At 42.8% G+C, this 21,278-nt stretch overlaps 1 protein-coding gene across 2 annotated transcripts in view; it reads left to right on the forward strand.

Moving 5' to 3' along the window:
* Positions 1–21,278, forward strand: part of FAM135B (family with sequence similarity 135 member B) — a 1,149,009-nt gene that overhangs the window by 317,181 nt on the left and 810,550 nt on the right. For both annotated transcript variants that reach the window (XM_085604871.1, XM_085604873.1), the window contains exon 3: positions 3,789–3,893. In XM_085604871.1, coding sequence (XP_085460997.1) covers positions 3,817–3,893 — 77 coding nt within the window. In that variant the 5' untranslated portion in view covers positions 3,789–3,816. The remainder of the gene's footprint in view (positions 1–3,788; positions 3,894–21,278) is intronic.

Raw genomic sequence — 21,278 nt, forward strand, 5'->3', positions numbered from 1 at the left:
CCTGCATCACTTAATGTGCCACCCACTTAAGTAGCACCTTAAAACATGTTCCAGGCCTGCCATAGCACCGTGAATGCAGTTTTAATCTATCTGCAAATTCAACTTGGTAATATAAACCCCTTGCCACACCATAAACCCCCCTTTTATTGCTTATACGTCAACCCTAAGGCATGCCCTAGCTACCTCATAGGTCAGGGTGCAATGTTAATAAAAGGTTGGGCATGTTCATTTAAGTTTTAAATGTCCTGGTAGTGAAAAACTCTTACATTCGTTTTTCATTACTGAGAGGCCTACCTGTCCCAGAGGATAACATTGGGTTGCCTTATTACATTTAAGAAGGGCAAACTTTTGATTGTGACCAGGTAAATATTTCATGTTTGATATCTATTAAAGTGGAACGAAAAATCCTCTTTAATGGTAAAGTCAGATTTTACATTATGATTTTGAAAATCCCACTTTTAGAAACTTTTTTGTTAAATAATTCTATCGAGATACAGGTGTGTATGCAAACTTTAAGCAGTCCAATCTAGTTAGCGTAAGGGCCCAAGCCTCCTTTAGGTTACTAGCTTTTAGAAAGTAGGCATTTTCCTGCCCTTAACCTTTTTGTGCAGCCTGTCTAAGGTCACATGACTGGGTGTAACTGAGAGATTTTCTGAATTCCTCCCAGGCAGTCACACAATAGAGTGATTCGGACTGCCTGAATGGGCCATCTGCTGGCAGGTTGGAGGTGGGTTGAACTACTTGCTACTGACTAGGCTGTGCCCCGCCTTCACACAAAGGGCATATCACCTCCACGTTGTCACTGCATTGATGGAGCCAGGGAAGGAGATTCTAGCAAATCCATGCACTTTAAAGAAGAAACCTTTAGAAACTTCTCCCAACTTCAAAGAAGGCACTGGGCATAAAAATAGGGTCCTCAGATCCACCCTTCAGTTCACTTTCTGGATCAGCGGAAGGACTCTCAGAGGACTGCCTGCTGATGTGACCTGCTCTGCACTCTACAATACTGTTTTGCTGTACCTGGGAGGACTGCTTTTCTGCCTGGCCGGCCTTGAAGCATCAGAAGCCAGCCCTTTTTGTCGTGTAGTTCCTAAAAATCCCCCAGGACCTGAACATTTTGGATGACCTAAACTAAGGGCTTGGTGTCCCAACCGCTTCCGGACACCCCCACAGGATATGTCAGACATTAGACCTGCTAGCTCTACAGTGCCACTACCATCCCCTGTATTCTACAGTGGTCTATGTAGTCTCTGGCAACCACTGAACATGAAAACCCTGATTCCTCAGGAGTCGTGGAAAACAGTAGAGTACGTTTCGCTCAGACACTCGTGCTTGCTTTCTCTCAGAAAACACACAGGATGGCAAGTAAGACTTTTCAATAAGAATGTATTGGTCCAGCGACAGCCTGGTATAAAATATATGTGCTGCAACATTCAGGAGACAGAAGCATACACAAGCGATTGCTAGTACCAATATAGTAAGAAGTAGATACATTTCTACCATAGTGCTAATAAAATGAACTGAAACAGTTCAGATAAAAACAGTAGCACTTACATATTCCTAAAATGTGCGCCCTGAGTAATTTGCTAAAAATACACCTAGACTAACCTGGATGTGTAGGTGTATGTATGGGCAGCCAAGAAACCCCTAGGGATGAACCAGCCTCCTCACCTGATGGTTTAGAATGAAGGACCCATTCTCTGCGTGAAGGATGACAACCCGCAAGGGATGTGAGACCGTTGCTTGTCAGAGATTCGGCATGCAGGACCCCAGTCTCAGCTTGGAAGGAATTCTACTCTAATTTGTAGAGGGGAGTGAGGGTCTTTTATACTAAAGTGGTCACTCCAGGGTTTTTTCTAGAATTAATATGTTTTTAAAACAAGCATGGATGTTTTTGAAACAATCACCAATGCTTTTCTAAACAAGTGCAATCATGGACAGCTGCTGTTGGCCAAGGATGAAAAAAAGTGGTTACCCTTTTACAGAATAAATCTGCCGTTCCTGGGGACATGTTTGTGTATGTCAAGAATTCTGACAGAAGACTAAGACCCTGGTGTCAAAGGGACTGGAGAAAGCTATTAGGTAAAAGGTCACCTGTTTAGAAATGTTATAGTCGTGTGGATGGGATGTTAGATATAAAATGGAGTATACATGACGGGGCTATCCTAAAGAACATGACATTTTGTTTGAGCCCTGCATCTTCACCTGAGCCCTGAACTATGAGAGTGACTTCAAGGGCTAGTTTTCTGGACTCCTGTTTAGAGCCACAGAGACGTAAAAGGTTCCCAACATCTTGAAGCTGCACCTGGACCCAGCCTGAGTGAGTCCTGAACCGTAAAGTGGTATCCCTTGGTTGTGGTGCTAATGGTGCCCAGATAGCCAAAATCCAAAACTGAACATTTGTGGCTAAAAACTGCTCTGAGAACCAAGAGGAGACCGGGACCAACCTGCTCGCCAGTCTGCCCAAGGTGCTGCGCTGTTCAGCCTGACTGTGGCTGCTCCCGCTACACTTTTCTTTATAGCATGAATTCTTGTTCTGCGGTCCTTAGCCAAAGGGGTATCTGAGCACCTACAACTGTCGTCAATTATGGCACCGGCCTCATCCTGCTGGAAATTTTCAACTTCCAAAAAAGAGATTAAGTCCGAACACAAATATCTTCAATGCTGCTTCGACCCTAGGCTCCCCGACGCTGACGCTCCCTACCCGGACACTGCCTGCAGCCTTGCCCCACTGAACTTTACTTTCTCTGAATATTTTTTTCTTGAAAATTCTTCTAAGTCCAAAGGTAAGTGCTGACTGTGCTCAATCCACTTCTTGTACCCAACTCTTGCTCATCACGGTCAGCCATATTTTTTTACTTTGATCCAGTCTTGCGGACAAGATGCTCGCGGTTGGTGCTTTTTGGGCAGCGGTTTTTACTATAAACTTAAAAATTTCATAACTTCAGTTCTACTGAGTGAATTTTTGTCATTTTGGCATCAAATCGTTAGTTAAAGTTAATCTACTGCTCTAAATTGGTGTGGGATGTTTCGTGTGGTTTGTTTTCACTTCATTACTTTTTTTGTGCTGCATAAATACTTTACACATTGCCTCTAAGTTAAGTCTGACCGCTTTTTGTGCTGAGCTACCCAGGGTTAAACAGAGGTGAATTTAGTGATTTATTTGTGTTTCACCCAGCCAGGGATAATGGCTGTTGCTTGAGCAGGGCTCACGCCCTAGTCAACCAACAGACCTATTTCTCACAAAATATAAGCCTACAGTGACTCCATAATATTGCTGTGTCCTTGCAACACCGACAACTGCAGGGTTACCTGTGATAAAATTAAGATAGTATACTCTCGTAGCATTGTGTTTTCAGGTAGTCTAATAAAAGATATCAAGATTCACATTTTTAGGCTCGATAACCAAAATCTCAGATCCATAGCTGCATAACAACAAATATTAAACCATAAAAAATATACTACACAGAAGCACAGTTTACTCTCTTTTAGGTAATAAAATTGGAAGTAATAACTTTGTCAGAATATTTATGAAGTTTTCTACCTCACTGATATATGAACCTTGAACGTCTCTCAACCTTCTCCTATTAACTTGTTTGTACCAGTCTAAACTAATGGACTAGTGAGGGTAAAAGTAGTAAAGAAAATCTATGTTGCCTCATGTGACCTGCAAAATAGGTTTATTTGTCACAGTTTAGTAAATTGGATCTATTTCACATGTCTAAAATTAGTATATGTTCTCAAATAGACAATTCTATCTTACTGTTTTTCTTTCTTGGATTGTTTAGGTGATGAGCTGAAAAGAATCACCCCACCATGTCTGAGGTGCAGGGGACTGTTGAGTTTTCTGTCGAACTTCACAAATTCCATAATGTGGACCTCTTCCAACGAGGGTGAGTGATGTACCTAAACCTCATGATTCTTGACTTATGATGTGAGATCTAGGGTACACACAAATGTTACATGTTTATTCCTGATGTATAGGAGAATCCTGAAAAACGTGCCTCTTTGCCCAGTCCACCACATGCAATAATCAAGGCTTTTGTAATCAGATGATAGTTGTGTCACCTCCTGGTGAGGTTGGGTCACATGAGTATAGCCTTTGAGTCACTGCATTGTATAGAGAGCTAAATATGTCACTGTGTTTAAGAACTTGCTCATGAATAATCTGTTTCTATTGTTTTCACGGTAGTCTTATTCTATGCTGTTCTTATTCTGGTATTGCATGTACATTTTAGCTCTTAGTTTTTTCAGAATAGTTGACTGCTAGGTCCTGTGATCAACCTGTTCTTAGTGGCAAGGCAAACCATGAGTGGGCACAGCTGAAGTTGGTGCTCAGTAAGGTGAGGCCGCAGGGCATGGTCTGAAGCCCACTCCTTTACCACAACCCGTTCAGCCACGCCCCACTGCACATGGCTGAAAGGCCAATCTATAACCCAATCCACAGCAAGTCACTAAACCCTGCTGTGCATCGCTGCGGGCCTGACCTCCAACCCAGCTTGGCAGTGGTGGCCAACTTCCGCTGTGTATAGCAAAGAGACATGCACAGTGGGGATTGTGCCCAACCCCTGCTGCTGGCAAACCCCCACATGTGCTCATTAGACAAGGACCTCTTTTCCAAAAACATTTTCTGGATTTGCAAATCCTGCTGAAGAGCCACATAGCCTGTTACCCCCAGGAAGGTCTTTGTTTTGTCGGATGTAGGTAGCGGTACAGGATTAACAAATCCTCCATAAAACTATTTTTTTCATGTTTATTTTAATTCAATCTGTGATTCCTTTGTGATGCACTATCTCCAGAATAGTCTGGGGTTCAGGAAGGCTCATTCGACTCATTTATGTCCTTTTCATTTTTACTTTGCCCTATACAGTGCCCAGTGCCCCACGCTGGGTAACAGGGCCGGCTTTAGGGTGGTGCGACCGGTGTGGCTGCACTGGGTGCTGACCTGGACCTTAGGAGGGGCGATGTGTATGGCAATAACATATGATTAAAAAGCACCTGAAGCAGAGTTCCTTGTGCGTCCAGCTTTCAGGCAGCAATAAAAATGTCATTATAACTCTTGTGATTAATGTTCCTGCTAGAGAAAGAGATTGAAGTTTTGTCTAGTAGCAGTTTTGACTCGCCATAAAGTAGCACAGAGGGTTAATATGCCTGCTGCAAAGAACAGATGTGTATTAGGAGCAGGATCGCTGGGTGGTTTAGTAAAACCAGCCTTTACTAGTGCTTTAAAACAAATTAAATGCATTTGAGATAGAGGTAATTGAAAGATAAGGGACACTTTTGCCAGGTGGTAGTGAGCGAATCTGAGAAGGAAGTCATATGAGGGAGGGGCAAGAGGGGTGCCAAAAAAGATTGTCGCACTGGGCGACACCAGCGCCAAAGCCAGCCCTGCTGGATAATGCCAGTGAATGAATACCTCCCACCATGCTCAATAGCACAGGGGAAAAAAGCTGACTACCAAAACAAAACTCGTGGTGGGAATTATAGTTTGCTTTGCATACAGTAGTTACCCAATTTCATGGTCTTTTTTCAGATTCTCTGATCCGTATCTAACATTTAACTATGCTTATTTTCAGTGATTTGTTCCAAAAACTAAATATTTTTGAAAGATGATTCTGTGCGCTTGATCAACTTCACATGATGTATTTATACAGCTGAAATAAAAATAAAAATGTTATATCCTTTCGCCGGTTCCATTTGGCCTCAAATCTAATCTAGCTTCAATAACCATAAAGCCTCCTGCAACGCGGACTTTGGACACTAAAAATTATTTACATGAAACGGCAATTAGGTTTCCAGATCGACATTTTGCTGTCTAAATAGAATAACCATGTTTTTATATGTAGAAACAGTTCTGCACTGAAATGATTTATATTCATTATTTAGCTTTCAACAATTTGTATTTTGAACAGGCACAGACTGAATTCATGAGCAACAATGAACTCAAATTACATGATACATTTCGAAGTGCTGATTCCAAACAATTAGTCTCTCTCTTTGAACTTTAACAGCAATATTAAGCATTATTAAGTCTCCTTATAAAACCGTACTTGTGGTGATTTGCCTCCCAGTACTTCAATGCATATACCTTAGTGCTAAATCATTACTTTTTAGATCTCACTTGTGACAGCGCATACCCTGTCGCTAGTTAAGCTTTGTTTCAGCTTCCAGTGGGCTCAGAGCCCTCTCATTGCTTACCATTTTTAGTTTCATCATCACCCTCATTTGCTTGCTTCTGTTTGCTCAGTGTGTGCCAATGTTACATTCTCTTCATCTCTTTGACCCTCCCCTGGAGCTTGACCAAAGCACTTGTTACCTGCCACATTTTGACTTATGGGAGCTACTGTTTTATTTTTGTGGAATAATTCTGTGCATGTGCATGTGGTTGCTCACTGGCATCGGCACACTGTATCTCTATCCGTGTTGCCTCCCAGCCACCTCACCATCCCCATCCCTCTATCCAAGTTCCTACCAGCCCCCTACTTGGTGTTGCCTCTCGCCCTGTAAAACAAACAAAAAGTGCTATAATGCAACTTTACTTTTTGTCCATGTTGCCCTCCGACATTCCCTCCTTCCTTCTCTCCATATTGCCTCCTGGATTGCCCTCCCTTCTCGCCAGCAATAAAAAAAAGACTATGATAAGACTAGCTCAGCTCAGCTGCACGATAGCATTCTGTTTTTTGTTTTTACATCTTCTCTGTTGCCACCCACACACCCTCTCTCCATCTTGTCTCTTGCACGCCTCTCCCTCCCCACCAGCAATTAAAAAAAGGTGCTATGATGCAGCCATGTCATATCATTTTTTTTTAATAATGTCTAGCCATGCCAGGATACTTTACAATATGGTTAAAAAAAACACATTGACTAAGTCAAAAGCTCTCGTAGATGAAGCCTATTGGCTTAGCCAATGCTTATTTAATGCACACAACCTTCCCTGAGACGTATTCTGGTTTTTAAGAGACACAGCCATCAGCCTTCTTCCCAACTAGCTGTATGACATGCTTGCACAATTTGTAAATGATAAGAAAAGGGGATTCCATTGCAAAGTTGAAAAGTTTGTTTTAGCCCAGATTTAAAACTTGTACAACATCTTAATATTCAAAATAAATCAAGCTATAAAAGGTAAAAAAGAACACTAACACTCTTTGTTCCTCTGTTCTTTAAGCACTTATAATACATATGATTCTGCAATCCCTGTATAAACGCTTGTCTCTGTATCTATTATAATACATGGGATTTTGAAATCCCTTTATAAGTGCATGTCGATAATTTATTTGTATTCAGCAACCAGTGGCACACTCAGTTTATTCAGCCGATTATAAAGTAAGACGTCAGAACTCGACTATTGTAAGTTATTACAGTTGAGTTCTGATGTTACAATGCCTGCTGTCAGAGCCAGCAGACGAGGTAAAAGGCAGATAAGGTCACCGAGCATAATTGAAGCAGCTGTTTAAAGCAATGAAAATGGAACATTGATTTTTTTTCTTCTGCTGTATTTTAATAGCATATAATGACAAGCAGAGAGAACATGTTTAATTGTTGCACTCTGGAAATATTTAGAGAAAAGCTAAATCTTTCTTCATATTTCTACACATTCTGAGCAACTGCAGCTTTTTTTTTTAAACTGACATGTATTGAATTGTTTCTAATATCTGTTTGCAACAAATATCTAACAGGTTTTTGATGTGTTTTATTTTGTACTAAAGGTTTTATTTTTATTCTTCATGTTTGCAAACATGCTCGCTCTTTCATATAATAGAGTTATGCACCAAGGTTTTGAGAGTTTTGTTGGAAAGGTGATGGTGTGACCATGTATTATATGGGATAAAGTAACCCCTGCCATACATAATAAGGATATTGAAAGTCACCCCAGAGCTCCATAAACTTATAAAGGAACTCAGCCTTCGCCCTCATTCCTCTAAATGGTTATGGAACTTCTCTGTGACTTGCAATCTCCTTATAATGTACGGCAGGTGGTATTTTATCCCATATGTCCTGACACGCAGCTATGCATTTTAATATTTCCTTTACTTTTAGAGTAAACACCACCTGTTATTTTACTGCATGCCATGTATATGTTTCCTAATTGAATTCCTTGTATTAAAGGGGCAACAGAGTAAATCTTTCCATTACTGCTACAATGCTCATCCTTTGAAATTAGACCAGTTTATTTTCACTATGTTTTCCCTGTTTTTTCACGTGAAAGTATTAATTGGTATTGTTCACGATGCTGCATTTTTTCCATACACACTTATGGCATTTTGTAGATTTATGGTATTAAACCTGAGTTAAAATTGCCTCCAGTGTGTGTTTTTGCAGCAAACACTGCGGGGCCTTGCTTTCACTTAAACTAAATCATCCAGTTCTTTGCGGAGACTTTTTTTCAGCTTTATAACCTGATACATCATATAGTTTGCTTCTTTTGCTACTCTCATAAATGTCTAATTTTGCTAAATATTTCTTTTTTGTGTTGAAATTTTTTTATTAGCATTTCAGAATCATTAAACAAAAACAAGAAAACTCAAATACAAGTAATAAGGGTAAGGATCATATGATAGAGATTAAAAAGTAAATTCATATATAAAACAATATTTAATATTATGCTATCTAGGACAATAAATATATATAACAATATATAAAGGAAAGAGTGAAAAAGCATACACAATCAAGTTTTAAAAACGAAATGATAACAAATACAAACATGTTAAGAAAGTAAAAAAGGATTCCATATCTGTGAAAATAACTCTAGTTGATCTTGAATATTATATATAATCCTTTCATGCGAAGCATTTTGAATCGTAGCAGATAACCAGGACTCTTGAGATGGTGGAGTGGAAGATTTCCATTGTCTTAATATACAGATTTTAGCAGTTGCAAGCGCGGTATGTAGGAAACGAGATTGTGGTTTAGAAAGAGTGGGAACATTTCTGAAATCATGTAATATAATATTAGCTGTGGAGAGGGGTAAATGCAGTGAGATAGACTTATGTAAGGTCTGACCTATGTAAGACCAATAATGTTTAACCAATGGACACGTGCAAAGAATATGAACAATATCACATCCAGAAGCATTACATCTCCAACAATTGGAATGCGGTAACAAGCCTGCCTTACATAATCTAACCGGAGACCAATGCCAGTCATGTAGAATTTTAAATAAGCAAAACTTTAAACGAGCTTCTCGAGCTCCCTTATCCAAACCATCTAGTATATTCATCCATTCGATATCTGAAAAAGAAGTCTGTAAACGTGTTTGCCATTTATGTCGGAGATCGCAGGATAATGGGTGTGAAAATAATTGAGATGTAATTGTTTTGTAGAGACCTGAAATGACACCTTTCTGTTTGCCCCAAATTTGTAAATAAAACACTATTGGTGATATAGATAATGACCAAGGTGTGGCACCAAGAGCTTTGAGAAGAGATTTTCTAAGTTGATCGTATTTGGCATGCTGCAGCGGGGGTAAGTTGAATTCATCCGTTAACTGTGATAGAGGTTTAAGATCCCCATCATGGAGAATTTGGTCTAGTGTGAGAATGCCTGCCGATTTCCATTGAGGCCATAGAAAGCTTCTACCTTTAATGCTTATTCTGGAGTTGTTCCATATAGCAGCCTTTACATGTAAACGAGAATTAATGCCCAAGATACGATGCGCTCTTTGCCATATCTTGCGCATTGCAGACAATAGGGGGTTACGTGGATCTATTCGGCTTGAACCAGATCCATATAAAACTGCAAGACCATTTGTTGCAGAGAGAAGATGTCGCTCAACATGGACCCAATGTGGTGTATTTAAATTATCTTGGAGCATGTATGAGAGCTGTGATAAATGCAAGGCAATGGTATAATGTTCAATGGAGGGAAGACTGAGACCACCATAGGAATGATGAGCATTTAATTTATGTATAGCCAGACGAGGTTTAATAGAACCCCATATGAAAGATTTAATTTTGGAATCTATAAGGCGCAATGTGGATAAGGGAACATGAAGAGGAAGCATACCAAGAATATAAAGAAAGCGCGGTAACGTAACCATCTTCACCGTTTGAACTCTACCCCATAAAGACAGACCCAGCGCTTTCCATTTATCAAAATCTCGTTGCATCTCAATGATTAAAGGCCCTAAATTATCTGATACCATGGCGTCCAATCCCTTATTTACCAAGATACCTAAATATTTTAACCGAGAAGGTTGCCAATGAAATGGATATCCCTGTATCACATCCCTTGAGGTGCCATCTGAAATGGGAAGTGCTTCACTCTTATCCCAATTTATTTTATACCCAGAAAAAGAAGAAAATTCCTCTATAATTTGAAGTAACGATGGTAAAGATCTGTTTAAATCAGTAATAGTGAGCTGTATATCATCCGCATATAGATAAAGTTTAGATTCACCCACCGGTAAGGAAATACCAACCACATTGGAAGATTGCCGAATAGCGGCCGCTAAAGGTTCAATGGCTAATAAAAATAAAAGCGGGGAGAGGGGGCATCCCTGGCGGGTGCCTCGCTGTATAGTAAAAGTATCGGAAGTAAATCCTCCACAATTGTCCAGTGCAGTGGGTTGTTCATATAACAATTTAATCTTTCTTATAAATTGTTCTCCCAAACCAAATTTTTCTAAGATTAGGAATAAATAATCCCACTCCACTCTATCAAATGCCTTTTCAGCGTCTAATGATAATGCCAAAGCATCATCCTGTAAAGATTTAGCAGTATGCAGAGTGTGAGCTAGGGAGCGTAAATGATTTCTGGAAGGTCGACCAGGTACAAAGCCCACCTGGGTATTATGAATGAGAGCGGGAATAACTCTGCGCAGACGAGAAGCAAGAATACTAGCTAGAATTTTAATGTCCCAGTTAAGAAGTGAAATGGGACGATAACTGCTACAAAGAAGTGGATCTTTTCCTGGTTTTGGTAAAACTGCTATTACTGCTTTATTAGATATATAACCTAAGGTGGAAGTACGTTCGGCTTCTTGAAATGCCGCATGCAAACAATCTATAATTTTATCTCCGGACCAGCGATAAAATTCTGCTGGAAAACCATCCTCTCCTGGTGCTTTGTGATAAGGAAGTTTAGGATAGCGTGAGAAATCTCTTCTTTACTAATGTCTTCATCCAGTATGGATCTATCTTCATCAGAAAGAGATGGTAGTTCTAATCCATTTAAAAAAGACAACATTTTACCCTGATCTATATGGGCGTCTGGAGTGTATACAGATTTATAGTATGTGGCAAATTCATTAGCAATATCCTGAGGACATGTTAACATGGAATCCTTAGAGGATTGTAAAGCAGGGATAGCCATAGCAACCTCTCTTTGCTTCAATTGTGCTGCTAGAAGTCTACCCGCTTTTTCACCCTGTTCATAATGTCTTCCTTTCATTTTTTGTAAGGCATATTCCGCCTTGGAGGTGAAAAGAGAATTTAATGCCATGCGTGATTGTTCCAGTAATTTTCGATTTTGTAAAGTAGGGCTTTTAGTATATAAACGTGTGAAATTGGTAATGTCTTGTTCCAATTGATTTTGTTTAGCAATATTTTGTTTGTTGAACTGGGCTGCATCTCGCATAAGTCTACCACGAATATCAGCTTTAGCAGCAGCCCATATGACCCTGTGAGAATCCACTTAATTTTGATTAAATGTGAGATAATCATGAAGATGTTCTTGCAATTGTTTTTTACCAAGGGGTGTTTTATGACGTTGGATGTTCATTCTCCAGGGTTTACGACCTGGTTTGGGTGTCCCAGTCTGTAGGCACAAGAGGACCAGAGAATGATCAGAGATGGATGCCTCCAAAATACAAGAATCTTGGATTGATTGGACCGTTCTTTGAGAAATTAAAAAGTAATCCAATCTTGATAAGGTGCCATGGGAGGGAGATGTGAATGTATATTCAACATCATTTGGGTGTGATAAGCGCCAATGATCTATAAGGCCGTTGTCTGCAATGATATCATTCATAAGGGCTCTGTGAAGTACTGGGTATTTTAGACCCAGCGGTGTAGGGGCACACACCCTATGACTTCTGGGTTCACCCTGTCCCAGACCTACAGAAACACAGAGTCTTCTGGGTGAAGTCAAAGATTCGTTTATTGGCTGCAGACCAATTACAGGTATCCTAGAAGTACAACAGCGTGTATGTTCTCAGGAGACTGCTGAAAATCATAGGAACGGACTTCATCTTAAATACCCTTTTTCCTGCCTCAAGCATACATTCCTAGGTTTATGATATGGCCATTACAAGTATACATTACAAACGAAAAAGCAGAGTCATGATGACCATCCCACATTCCAGTTCGGCCAGCCCACAATGATTTACACAGTAAGGTTCAGATCCCACATCGGATGTCAATAGACCCCCCAATAAACATGAGCATCTCCTGTTTTGGGAAACAAGTCATAAAGCAGGAACAAGCAGGTGTGAAAGAGATTAGCCAGAGGATTGTGTAGAATGAAAGGGTTTTATGACGGGTCAAGCCCTGATGCTAATCACAGGTGGACGGAGGAAGGGGAGCTCGTGAGACCAGTTTGACCTGGGGCAGCAGAGCCAGCTGCCCAGGTCACAGAGAAGTCAGAGGAGAAGCCCATGTACTGTGAGGCCCGTATTTACTCCATTATAGCCTATGTGAGGGCAATGACAAGATGGCCACTGCTTCCAAAATGGAAACCCGCGTAGTGAAGCAGAATAACGTGTACACAGTGCATTCATAGCTAGAACGATATATAAAGCACTCGTACATACCGTATTAACCATTTGCGGTTTGCTAATACCAAGATAGACAGGGGTAGGGCCCTGTCCCCTACGCGGTCCCGAATATTAAAGTACGACAGACCCTCCTTTTGCCCTTACATAGGCAATCACTATACTCATCTTAATCCGAGTCCAGGTCGATGTTCACGAAGTCATGGAGATGTTGCTGTAGCATCATTCTATTACTTAGCTCGTCCCTCGATACAGGTTTCCTTACACATAAGGTAGCACAGAGGCCACATATCGTAGGAGCACACTGTATACACAGACAGAACAGGAAAAGAATGGCTAAGATCATTCCAATGACCATCAGAACTTTCCAACCCCAGGCAGATATCAATTCCCAGAACCACCCCACCAGTGACCAATCTCCCTTATCCACGTGTATGGATTCAGATATTTTATGGAGTTTGGAGATGGCTTGATATACTGTTGGAGCGTTATCTGGTATGAAAATGCAACAACTGGATTGAATGACCTTGCATACCCCACCGCGGTCTGCAAGAATAACGTCTAGAACCATGCGGTTCTGCAAAGTCATAAGGCGATCCGCTTGGAGCTCAGCCGTCAGATTACCAAGGGCACCAGCCGTTACATTGACAGTGGATTCAACCACACGTGTCAGCTGTCTCAGGTTCCTACTATTGACCATAGGTCCCCAAAACGGCAGGAAACCCAAGAAGAAGTCTCCCGCTTCCTGACCGGCAGTATCCTCCTTACTAATCACACCTCTCACAACTCTGGTCTTGTGATAGTCAGAGGCAGCAGTAAATGTAGGCGGTAGCAAGTTCGCAATATAACATATGCCCGAGAAATCAGGGGGCAGCCATGTATATGCTCGGTCATTACAGATGAAATATGTGCCCTTGGCAGCCAAAAACGCAGGGGAGAACTGTGACGGGAAAGTGTACGTTTCAGTACAGTCACTTCTTCCCAGTTGAGCTCTAGGATTCTGACCATTACCCTGTAAGCAGAACCGACCCATGTGGGGTACGACCCAGATTGGAGATGAGATTTTTCGCTGTCTTTCACCCAGACTAATACTATACCCCGTCACGTTCCATCCTACATAAGGTCTCAGCTCTTCTTTGGGAATGGATGAGTATGCATCAATATCCCTACTCATATCGGCAACTCCTTTCATCAAAGCCTTATTATTGGTGATAGGTCTAATGGAACGCGGTTGGCGAGGGGAGTATGTATCTAGAGCATAGAGAAACATGGTCTGGAATGCCCATGACGATCCATTGTAACTATACGGCAGCACCAAATAAGGAATACCCTTGTTAATGGTATGTGGCATTAACCCGCACACCCAGCAATTAGTCGTATTCATTACCAGTTGGTGCTGGTGCAAGAGCTGGATAAACGAGTTATTTACAAACTCTGATCGTCTGGTCTGTTCGTTCTCAGGCAAAGGGTGAAAAGAGTGAGAGGAGGCAGTAGAAAGAGGTATAGGCTGTTCAGTGGGTGCAATGGGCTTTTGAGCGGAGAAGAACACAAATCCTACAATAAACATCATGATACTACACAGTGTAAAAAGGCACAAAAATACAAAACATTTAGTTTTTACAATTCTACACATCCTTGCTTTGAAGTTCATTTCCTCAACGGGTCTCTCCATCTTAAAAAACTCCATCCTCTAATCGGGCCGCTCGCGGCGGATGAGTTTCTTCTGCTAAGGAGTACGCCTGTCAGTCCAGGGAAACGCCCTAGACCAACCAGAACCGTTGACCTAGCGTCTTCGGCCTGTACCCCAAAGTCTTGGCACCGCGACCCTGCGGCAGAACCCGGATGGTGGTTCGAAAAACAAAAATCAAGAAAGTCCTTCAGATGGGAGAGCAAAAAAATGTCAAAAAGGAAATAGTAAGGAAATCTTTATTTGTCCATGGGTCTTGTTCTCAAATTATAGCGGAGACGGCCAGGTGCTGTTTGGTCTTGGAACAAAAGTTCAGGCTCAGTGGTGTCCAGTCGATTTGATAGTGGCACAGCTTCTTGCAGAATATTGTCACTCTCTTGGTCTGAAACTGTGTCTTTTAGGCGTGCGTCACTGAATGGTACAAAACGAGGCACAGTGTCTGTCTCAGAGTCGGCGATACCCTCCTGGACCCACTGGTCATATGGCAGAGGCAAGGGGACTACTTTGCAGTGGGTACCATGGATCCAGTGCTTCTTCCCTTTTACTCGCACCGCTGACCTTGTCGACAGAAGTACAAGGTGAGGGCCGATCCAGCGAGGCTCGTCGTTGCTCTTGCGCTGGAAGTTTCGGACCAGGACCCCTGAGCCAGGGTTGATAGGGTGTCCGGGAGGTTCAGAAGCTTGGGGAAGAGTATCATGTACCTGTTGGTGCAAAACACGCAGTTTAACAGTCAAATCATACAAGTAATCGAGTAGTACTGGATGCTCAATCTCACTAAACTTCGTAGGCCTCGGTACACCCCATACGTTGGCCGGGCGGCCAAAGACGACCTCGTAAGGGCTAAGTCCCACTCGTGAGTGTATGGTCATTCTGGTGGACAGGAGTGCTAAAGGCAGAGCGTCAGGCCATTTAAGACCGGTGCTCGCCTGGATTTTGGCCAGCTTGAGCTTTAAGGCTCCATTGTAGCGTTCTACTAGTCCAGCTGATTGGGGGTGATTTGCAGCATGGAACTTCTGCTTTATCCCTAGCCCTTCACATACATTCTTCATCACTTTACCCACAAACTCACTTCCATTATCACACCACACCATTCTTGGCATCCCAAACCTAGGGAAAAATTCCTTCACAAGGGCTTTGGCTGTGGATAGGGCAGTGTTATCTTTCAGAGGATAAGCCTCTATCCATTTTGAGAAAGCACAAACAACCACCAGTACATATTTCAGGTTGTTGCATCTTTCCATGTGAATAAAGTCCAGCTGCAAAACTTCGAATGGACATGATGGGGGTGCAAAGTGACCAGCTGGAGTTGGGGTTCCCCTACCAGGGTTATACTTCAAGCATACCATGCAATTCTTGACCACATTCTCTGCACACTTGGGAATCCCAGCATTCTGCCATACTGGAGCCAACAATTTACAAATTCCTTTCGTACTGATGTGTGCCATTCCATGTGCCATAGTAACTACTGGGAGCACATATGCGTCAGGCAACAACCATCGCCTATGTTCTGTCAGATCAATCCAACAACCATTCTCGTCCAACTTACCCATACTTTCTCTCCACTTGCTTAACTCTTTCTCTGTGGCTTCAGCTTGAAGCGACTTCACACTCTCTATTGTGTTTTCACACATCCCAACATCGTCAACCCATCTTGCGGGGTCTGCAACATACATTCTAGTCTTCACATTCTGTGCTGTTTCTTTCGCAGTCTCATCAGCAAACGCATTCCCACGTCCAACATCATCTGTGACTTTCCTGTGCGCACTGCATTTCATGATCGCAACTTGCAACGGTAGGGTCAGTGACTCAAGGAGATCATTCACCAACTTGCCATTCTGAATTTTAGCTCCATGCGAAGTCAGGAACCCACGCTCTTTCCACAAACGCCCAAAATTATGAGCCACGCCAAAGGCGTACTGGCTATCTGTGTATATATTTACTCTCATTCCTTCAGATAACACACATGCTCTCGTGAGGGCGATTAATTCTGCTGCTTGGGCCGAATTATGTGGCACTCGTGCAGTTTCCACGACCGTGTGTAAAGTCGTGATAGCATATGCAGCAGTCGTGTCACCATTAGGGAGTTTGAAACATGAACCATCCACCCATAGAGTACCATCACACTCAGTCAGGGGAGTATCTTTTAGATCTACTCACCCTTTCGTCTCTTCTTCTGTTCTGAACAGACAGTCATGTTGCTCAATCTCATCTGAGTCTGCTGGAACTGGCAATAACGTAGCTGGATTCAGCGTATTACATCTCTTTATGTGTATGTGATTTGCTAACAGTGTAAGCTCATAGCCTGATAATGGCGCACTAGTCAAGTGTTGTGTCTTGGTCCTATTTAATAATGTGTCTACAGCGTGTGGAACCATAACAATCAATGTATTGTCCATTACCAAACCAGCAGATTGTCGGATAGACATTGCTGCAGCAGCTGTCGCTCTCAGACAGCTTGGCAATGCCCTCGCTACAGGGTCCAAGGTTGATGAAAAATATGCGCATGGGCGCGGTCTGTCGCCAAAAGGCTGTGTTAACACTGACAACGCACATCCATCTTTCTCGTGAACATACAATGTAAAAAGGCTTACTGTAGTCAGGGGTACCCAACACAGGAGCCGAACACAATGCATTACGCAATTCCACAAAACTTCTCTGGCACTCTTCAGACCATGGGATAGGATTCGGTGTGTCTTTGCATGTTAAGGATACTAAAGGTTTTGCCAACAAAGAAAAACTAGGGATCCAATGCCTACAGTATGAAGTGATGCCCAAGAAAGCACGCACTTCTCTCTGTGTTTTCGGCACACTCAACTGCGCAATGGCTTGAATTCTTTCTGGGGTCAGTTTCCTTCCCTCCTTCGATAAGAGATGACCTAAGTAGGTCACTTCTTGTCGACAATATTGCAGCTTAGAGAGAGACACTTTGTGATGGAAAGCAGATAAATGGCGCAACAATGACAATGTGGCTTCTTTACAAATCTTTTCAGTATCCGCAGCAATTAGTAAATCGTCCACGTACTGAATCAGGATAGCGCCACTAGGTGAAACAAGTGCATCAAGCTGCGCTTTCAAAGCTTGACTGTATATTGATGGACTTTCACAGTAGCCCTGGGGAGCGCGTTTGAAGCGGAAGCTTCGGCCTCCCAGACTAAAGCCAAAAATATCTCTGCTCTCTTCTGCAATTGGGATGCTAAAGAAAGCATTCTTTAAATCAATCACTGAAAACCATGCAGCAGAGGCTGGAATCATCGTTAACAAGGCAGTTATATCAGGGACAACTGGAAACTGTGGCACAACAATCTTATTAACCTCTCTGAGATCGATCACAAATCTGTAAACAGGTGGCTGTGAAGGATCCGTTCGTTTTAAGACAGGTAAAATCGGACTATTGCAAACGTTGCCTCTTGTCTCCTCAATCACACCTTTATTAATCAAGTCGCTGACAATGTCTAACAATGCTTTCTGCCCTTCATTAGAGATCTTGTACTGGGGAATACGTGGCAGTCTGACATTAGCCTTTAAAGTCACCACGTATGGCGGTATCTCCAAGAGGCCCACATCATTGGGACCAGTAGCCCAAAGGGCATCCGGAAGGGATGACAATTCAGGCGGCATTGTATTTTTAGACAAGTACATTGGGGAAGTCACTTTCTTGCCTAATGTAAGTTGTACTCCTGAAGGAGAACAATACAGTGTAGCGTGCAATCTTTTCAACAAATCTAATCCCAACAAATTCTCACCACAACCTGTTGTCAGAATCAGGGGTGCTTTCAGCTCGCAAGGTCCAACAGAAAGTGACATGGGACTAGAAATCGGGTTCCTAACTGGGGCGCCAGAAAAACCTACTGAAACATTTATATCGCCAGACAAAGGTGCGCCAGGGAGTTTTGAATGCATAATTGAACTCTTTGCAGCACCAGTGTCTAGCAGAAAAGGCTCCGTTACATTTGCTGTAGTCACCTCAACATACGGTCCACTCTGATCCACTGGCACTGAAACAACTCCCTCTCTCTGTCTATGGCTGTCCTAATAATCATTATTTTCTGCATCACCGTCCTCTGCATAATAATCATTATTATAATACTGGGCCGTATTACTAGTCGCGTTAGCTTGCTGATCAAAGCTATTAATGGCGCTTTGGGGCGGAACAGGACGCGCGTTCTGGGGAACACTTCCACGCCCTCTGCCTCTAGGAGCTTGCTGACCACCCCTACCTCTTGTGCCATACGCATTACCGTTCCGCTGCATTAATGTAGGGCAACTATATTTATAATGACCTTCCTCTTTGCAGTATGAACATTGGTTGGGACCTACAGGGACACGTGGTTGATAATACCCATTCATTTGCTGGTTGTTCTGAAACTGTTGGGGTTGGTGATAGACACCTTGGGGTTGTCTATAATTATTCTGACCTCCTCGTGGTGGGTAAGCCTGCTGTAAAAGGACCTTTGTCTTTAGTTCCTTCGTTTTCTTCTCTGTTCTATCTTTCTCGTCTTTATCTCTATTTTCATAATACTGTGCAGTAGCCAGTATTTGCGCTGAAGAAGAAACAGCCCAAGAACTCTCTGAGTCTTTCAACTTTTTACACAGGTCAGGAAGTAAATTCTGCACAAACTTATCCACAAATAACCGTTGGCCACCCTCAGTACTCATATCCTGCCCACTGTGATCAATAAACGTTTCTTCAAACCTAGTAAAGAAGTCTGACACTGTCTCATCTTTCTTCTGCTTGCATGCAGATAACTTATCCCAATTTACGCGCATCGCGGGCATTATTGTCTTCATATACGTGATGATTCTACCAGGCAGTTCAGCTACTAAAGGTTCTGGTTTCGCGCCACCATTTTGTCTAGCATCAGCAGCAACGATGTTAGCCCATGTATCCCCTAGTTCTGCATCATGATCTGCATTACGAATTGATCCCCATAGAGGCTGTGGAACAACATTACCAAACAACATATCTATGTCGGCCAGATTCATAACGCATGACCCTGCCGTCTGTGACAATTCTTTATAATAACCTGCTGGGTTTTTACGGGGATCAGGCAATGACTGCTTAAGCGCTAACACCTCAGATCTTTTCCATGGAACATGCACCCAAACACGCTGGAAATGCGCTGGCGCAGCGGCAATACCGGCGTTAGCATCAGCTGCAACTGCTTCCTTCCATACCGGGGGAACTTCTCTCATGGGGTATTGTCGCGCTTTTACCTTTTTCCCCACAAGGACAGCTTGTTCAAACAATGACTGTTGACAATCATCATTCCTGAAGGACAATACAACCGCAACTGCTTTATCTACTTCGCGGTCCACAATTATACCAGTTCCAAAATCAAACCTCACTCTACACAATTCCTGCGGGCTCGGATTTTTACCACTATCTTCCAATTCTTCACAGAGAATTTCGCACATTTTCTCGAACACATATCTCTGTTTTGGGGCATCCCACTGATGGAAAACATTGACAACTGATTCCACATCATACAATGAAGGGAAAACAATCCATCTACGCGCCATGCTGTCTATTACCTTTTTCTCATCAGGGTTAGGCAATTGGCTACGCAATTGCTTACGCTGTAAACCAGGAGTCGCACCAGATGACTCAAAGAGAGGCGACATTAATGTAGTAACCACATTAGCTAAGCGCTGTCGTGCTGAAGGAGAAGTTGAGGCGGAAACAGGGGGAAAAACAGAGGGAAGAAAAGAGGATGTAGAAACAGGTACTGGAGTGGTGCAAGGAAGAATGTCAGAAGAGGCAGCTGCTGAATTAGGCAAAGTCGCAGGAAGCGCGGGGGCAGTCGGGAACACAGCTGGCGGCCCTTGAGAGGGCTGCGCTATATGGATAGGAGCCGGCTGCAAAGCAACTGGCGGTAGCGGCAAGGCTTGCAGTATATTCACTGGAGGTGGCATATTCACAAGCTGGGGAGGTGCCATGGCATTTTGAGCATACGGGGGTGGCGAACTCAACAAATGCGACATCAGGGGATCTTTCTCCTTTTCTTCTAACTCATTCTGCTTAGAATGTGGTAAAGCTGGGTAACATTTGTCAATCCCTAACTTACGCTGCCTGTGCAATTGCTCATTCATCTTACCAAATTACCAAATCAAACGATCCCGAAGGATACCAAAAACAAATGGGAGACGCTCCACTTATACTTAACTGAATATTGCCGATCGATGACGTCACCAGAAGACTCTCTCGATTGTTTCGCTCTCTCAAACTCGTCAAGGGTCCAAAACAGGTCGATTAATCAGGGCAGCAGTCCTTCGTAGCCGTCGGGACGCGGAGAACCTCGCAGAAAAGACTTTCGGACCACGTCGACATGCAGGGGTCGATGAAGTGGCGGCCTTCCTCCGGAATTTCCACACGAAGCTCCTCACGAACCTCTGGCTTGGACCGGTACCGCTGAAATCGTCCCGAGTTGGGCGCCAAACTGAAGTACTGGGTATTTTAGACCCAGCGGTGCAGGGGCACACACCCTATGACTTCTGGGTTCACCCTGTTCCAGACCTACAGAAACACAGAGTCTTCTGGGTGAAGTCAAAGATTCGTTTATTGGCTGCAGACCAATTACAGGTATCCTAGAAGTACAACAGCGTGTATGTTCTCAGGAGACTGCTGAAAATCATAGGAACGGACTTCATCTTAAATACCCTTTTTCCTGCCTCAAGCATACATTCCTAGGTTTATGATATGGCCATTACAAGTATACATTACAAACGAAAAAGCAGAGTCATGATGACCATCCCACATTCCAGTTCGGCCAGCCCACAATGATTTACACAGTAAGGTTCAGATCCCACATCGGATGTCAATAGACCCCCCAATAAACATGAGCATCTCCTGTTTTGGGAAACAAGTCATAAAGCAGGAACAAG

The sequence above is a fragment of the Triturus cristatus genome, chromosome 5_1 (assembly GCF_964204655.1).
Source record: "Triturus cristatus chromosome 5_1, aTriCri1.1, whole genome shotgun sequence".
Taxonomy (NCBI): Eukaryota; Metazoa; Chordata; class Amphibia; order Caudata; family Salamandridae; genus Triturus; species Triturus cristatus.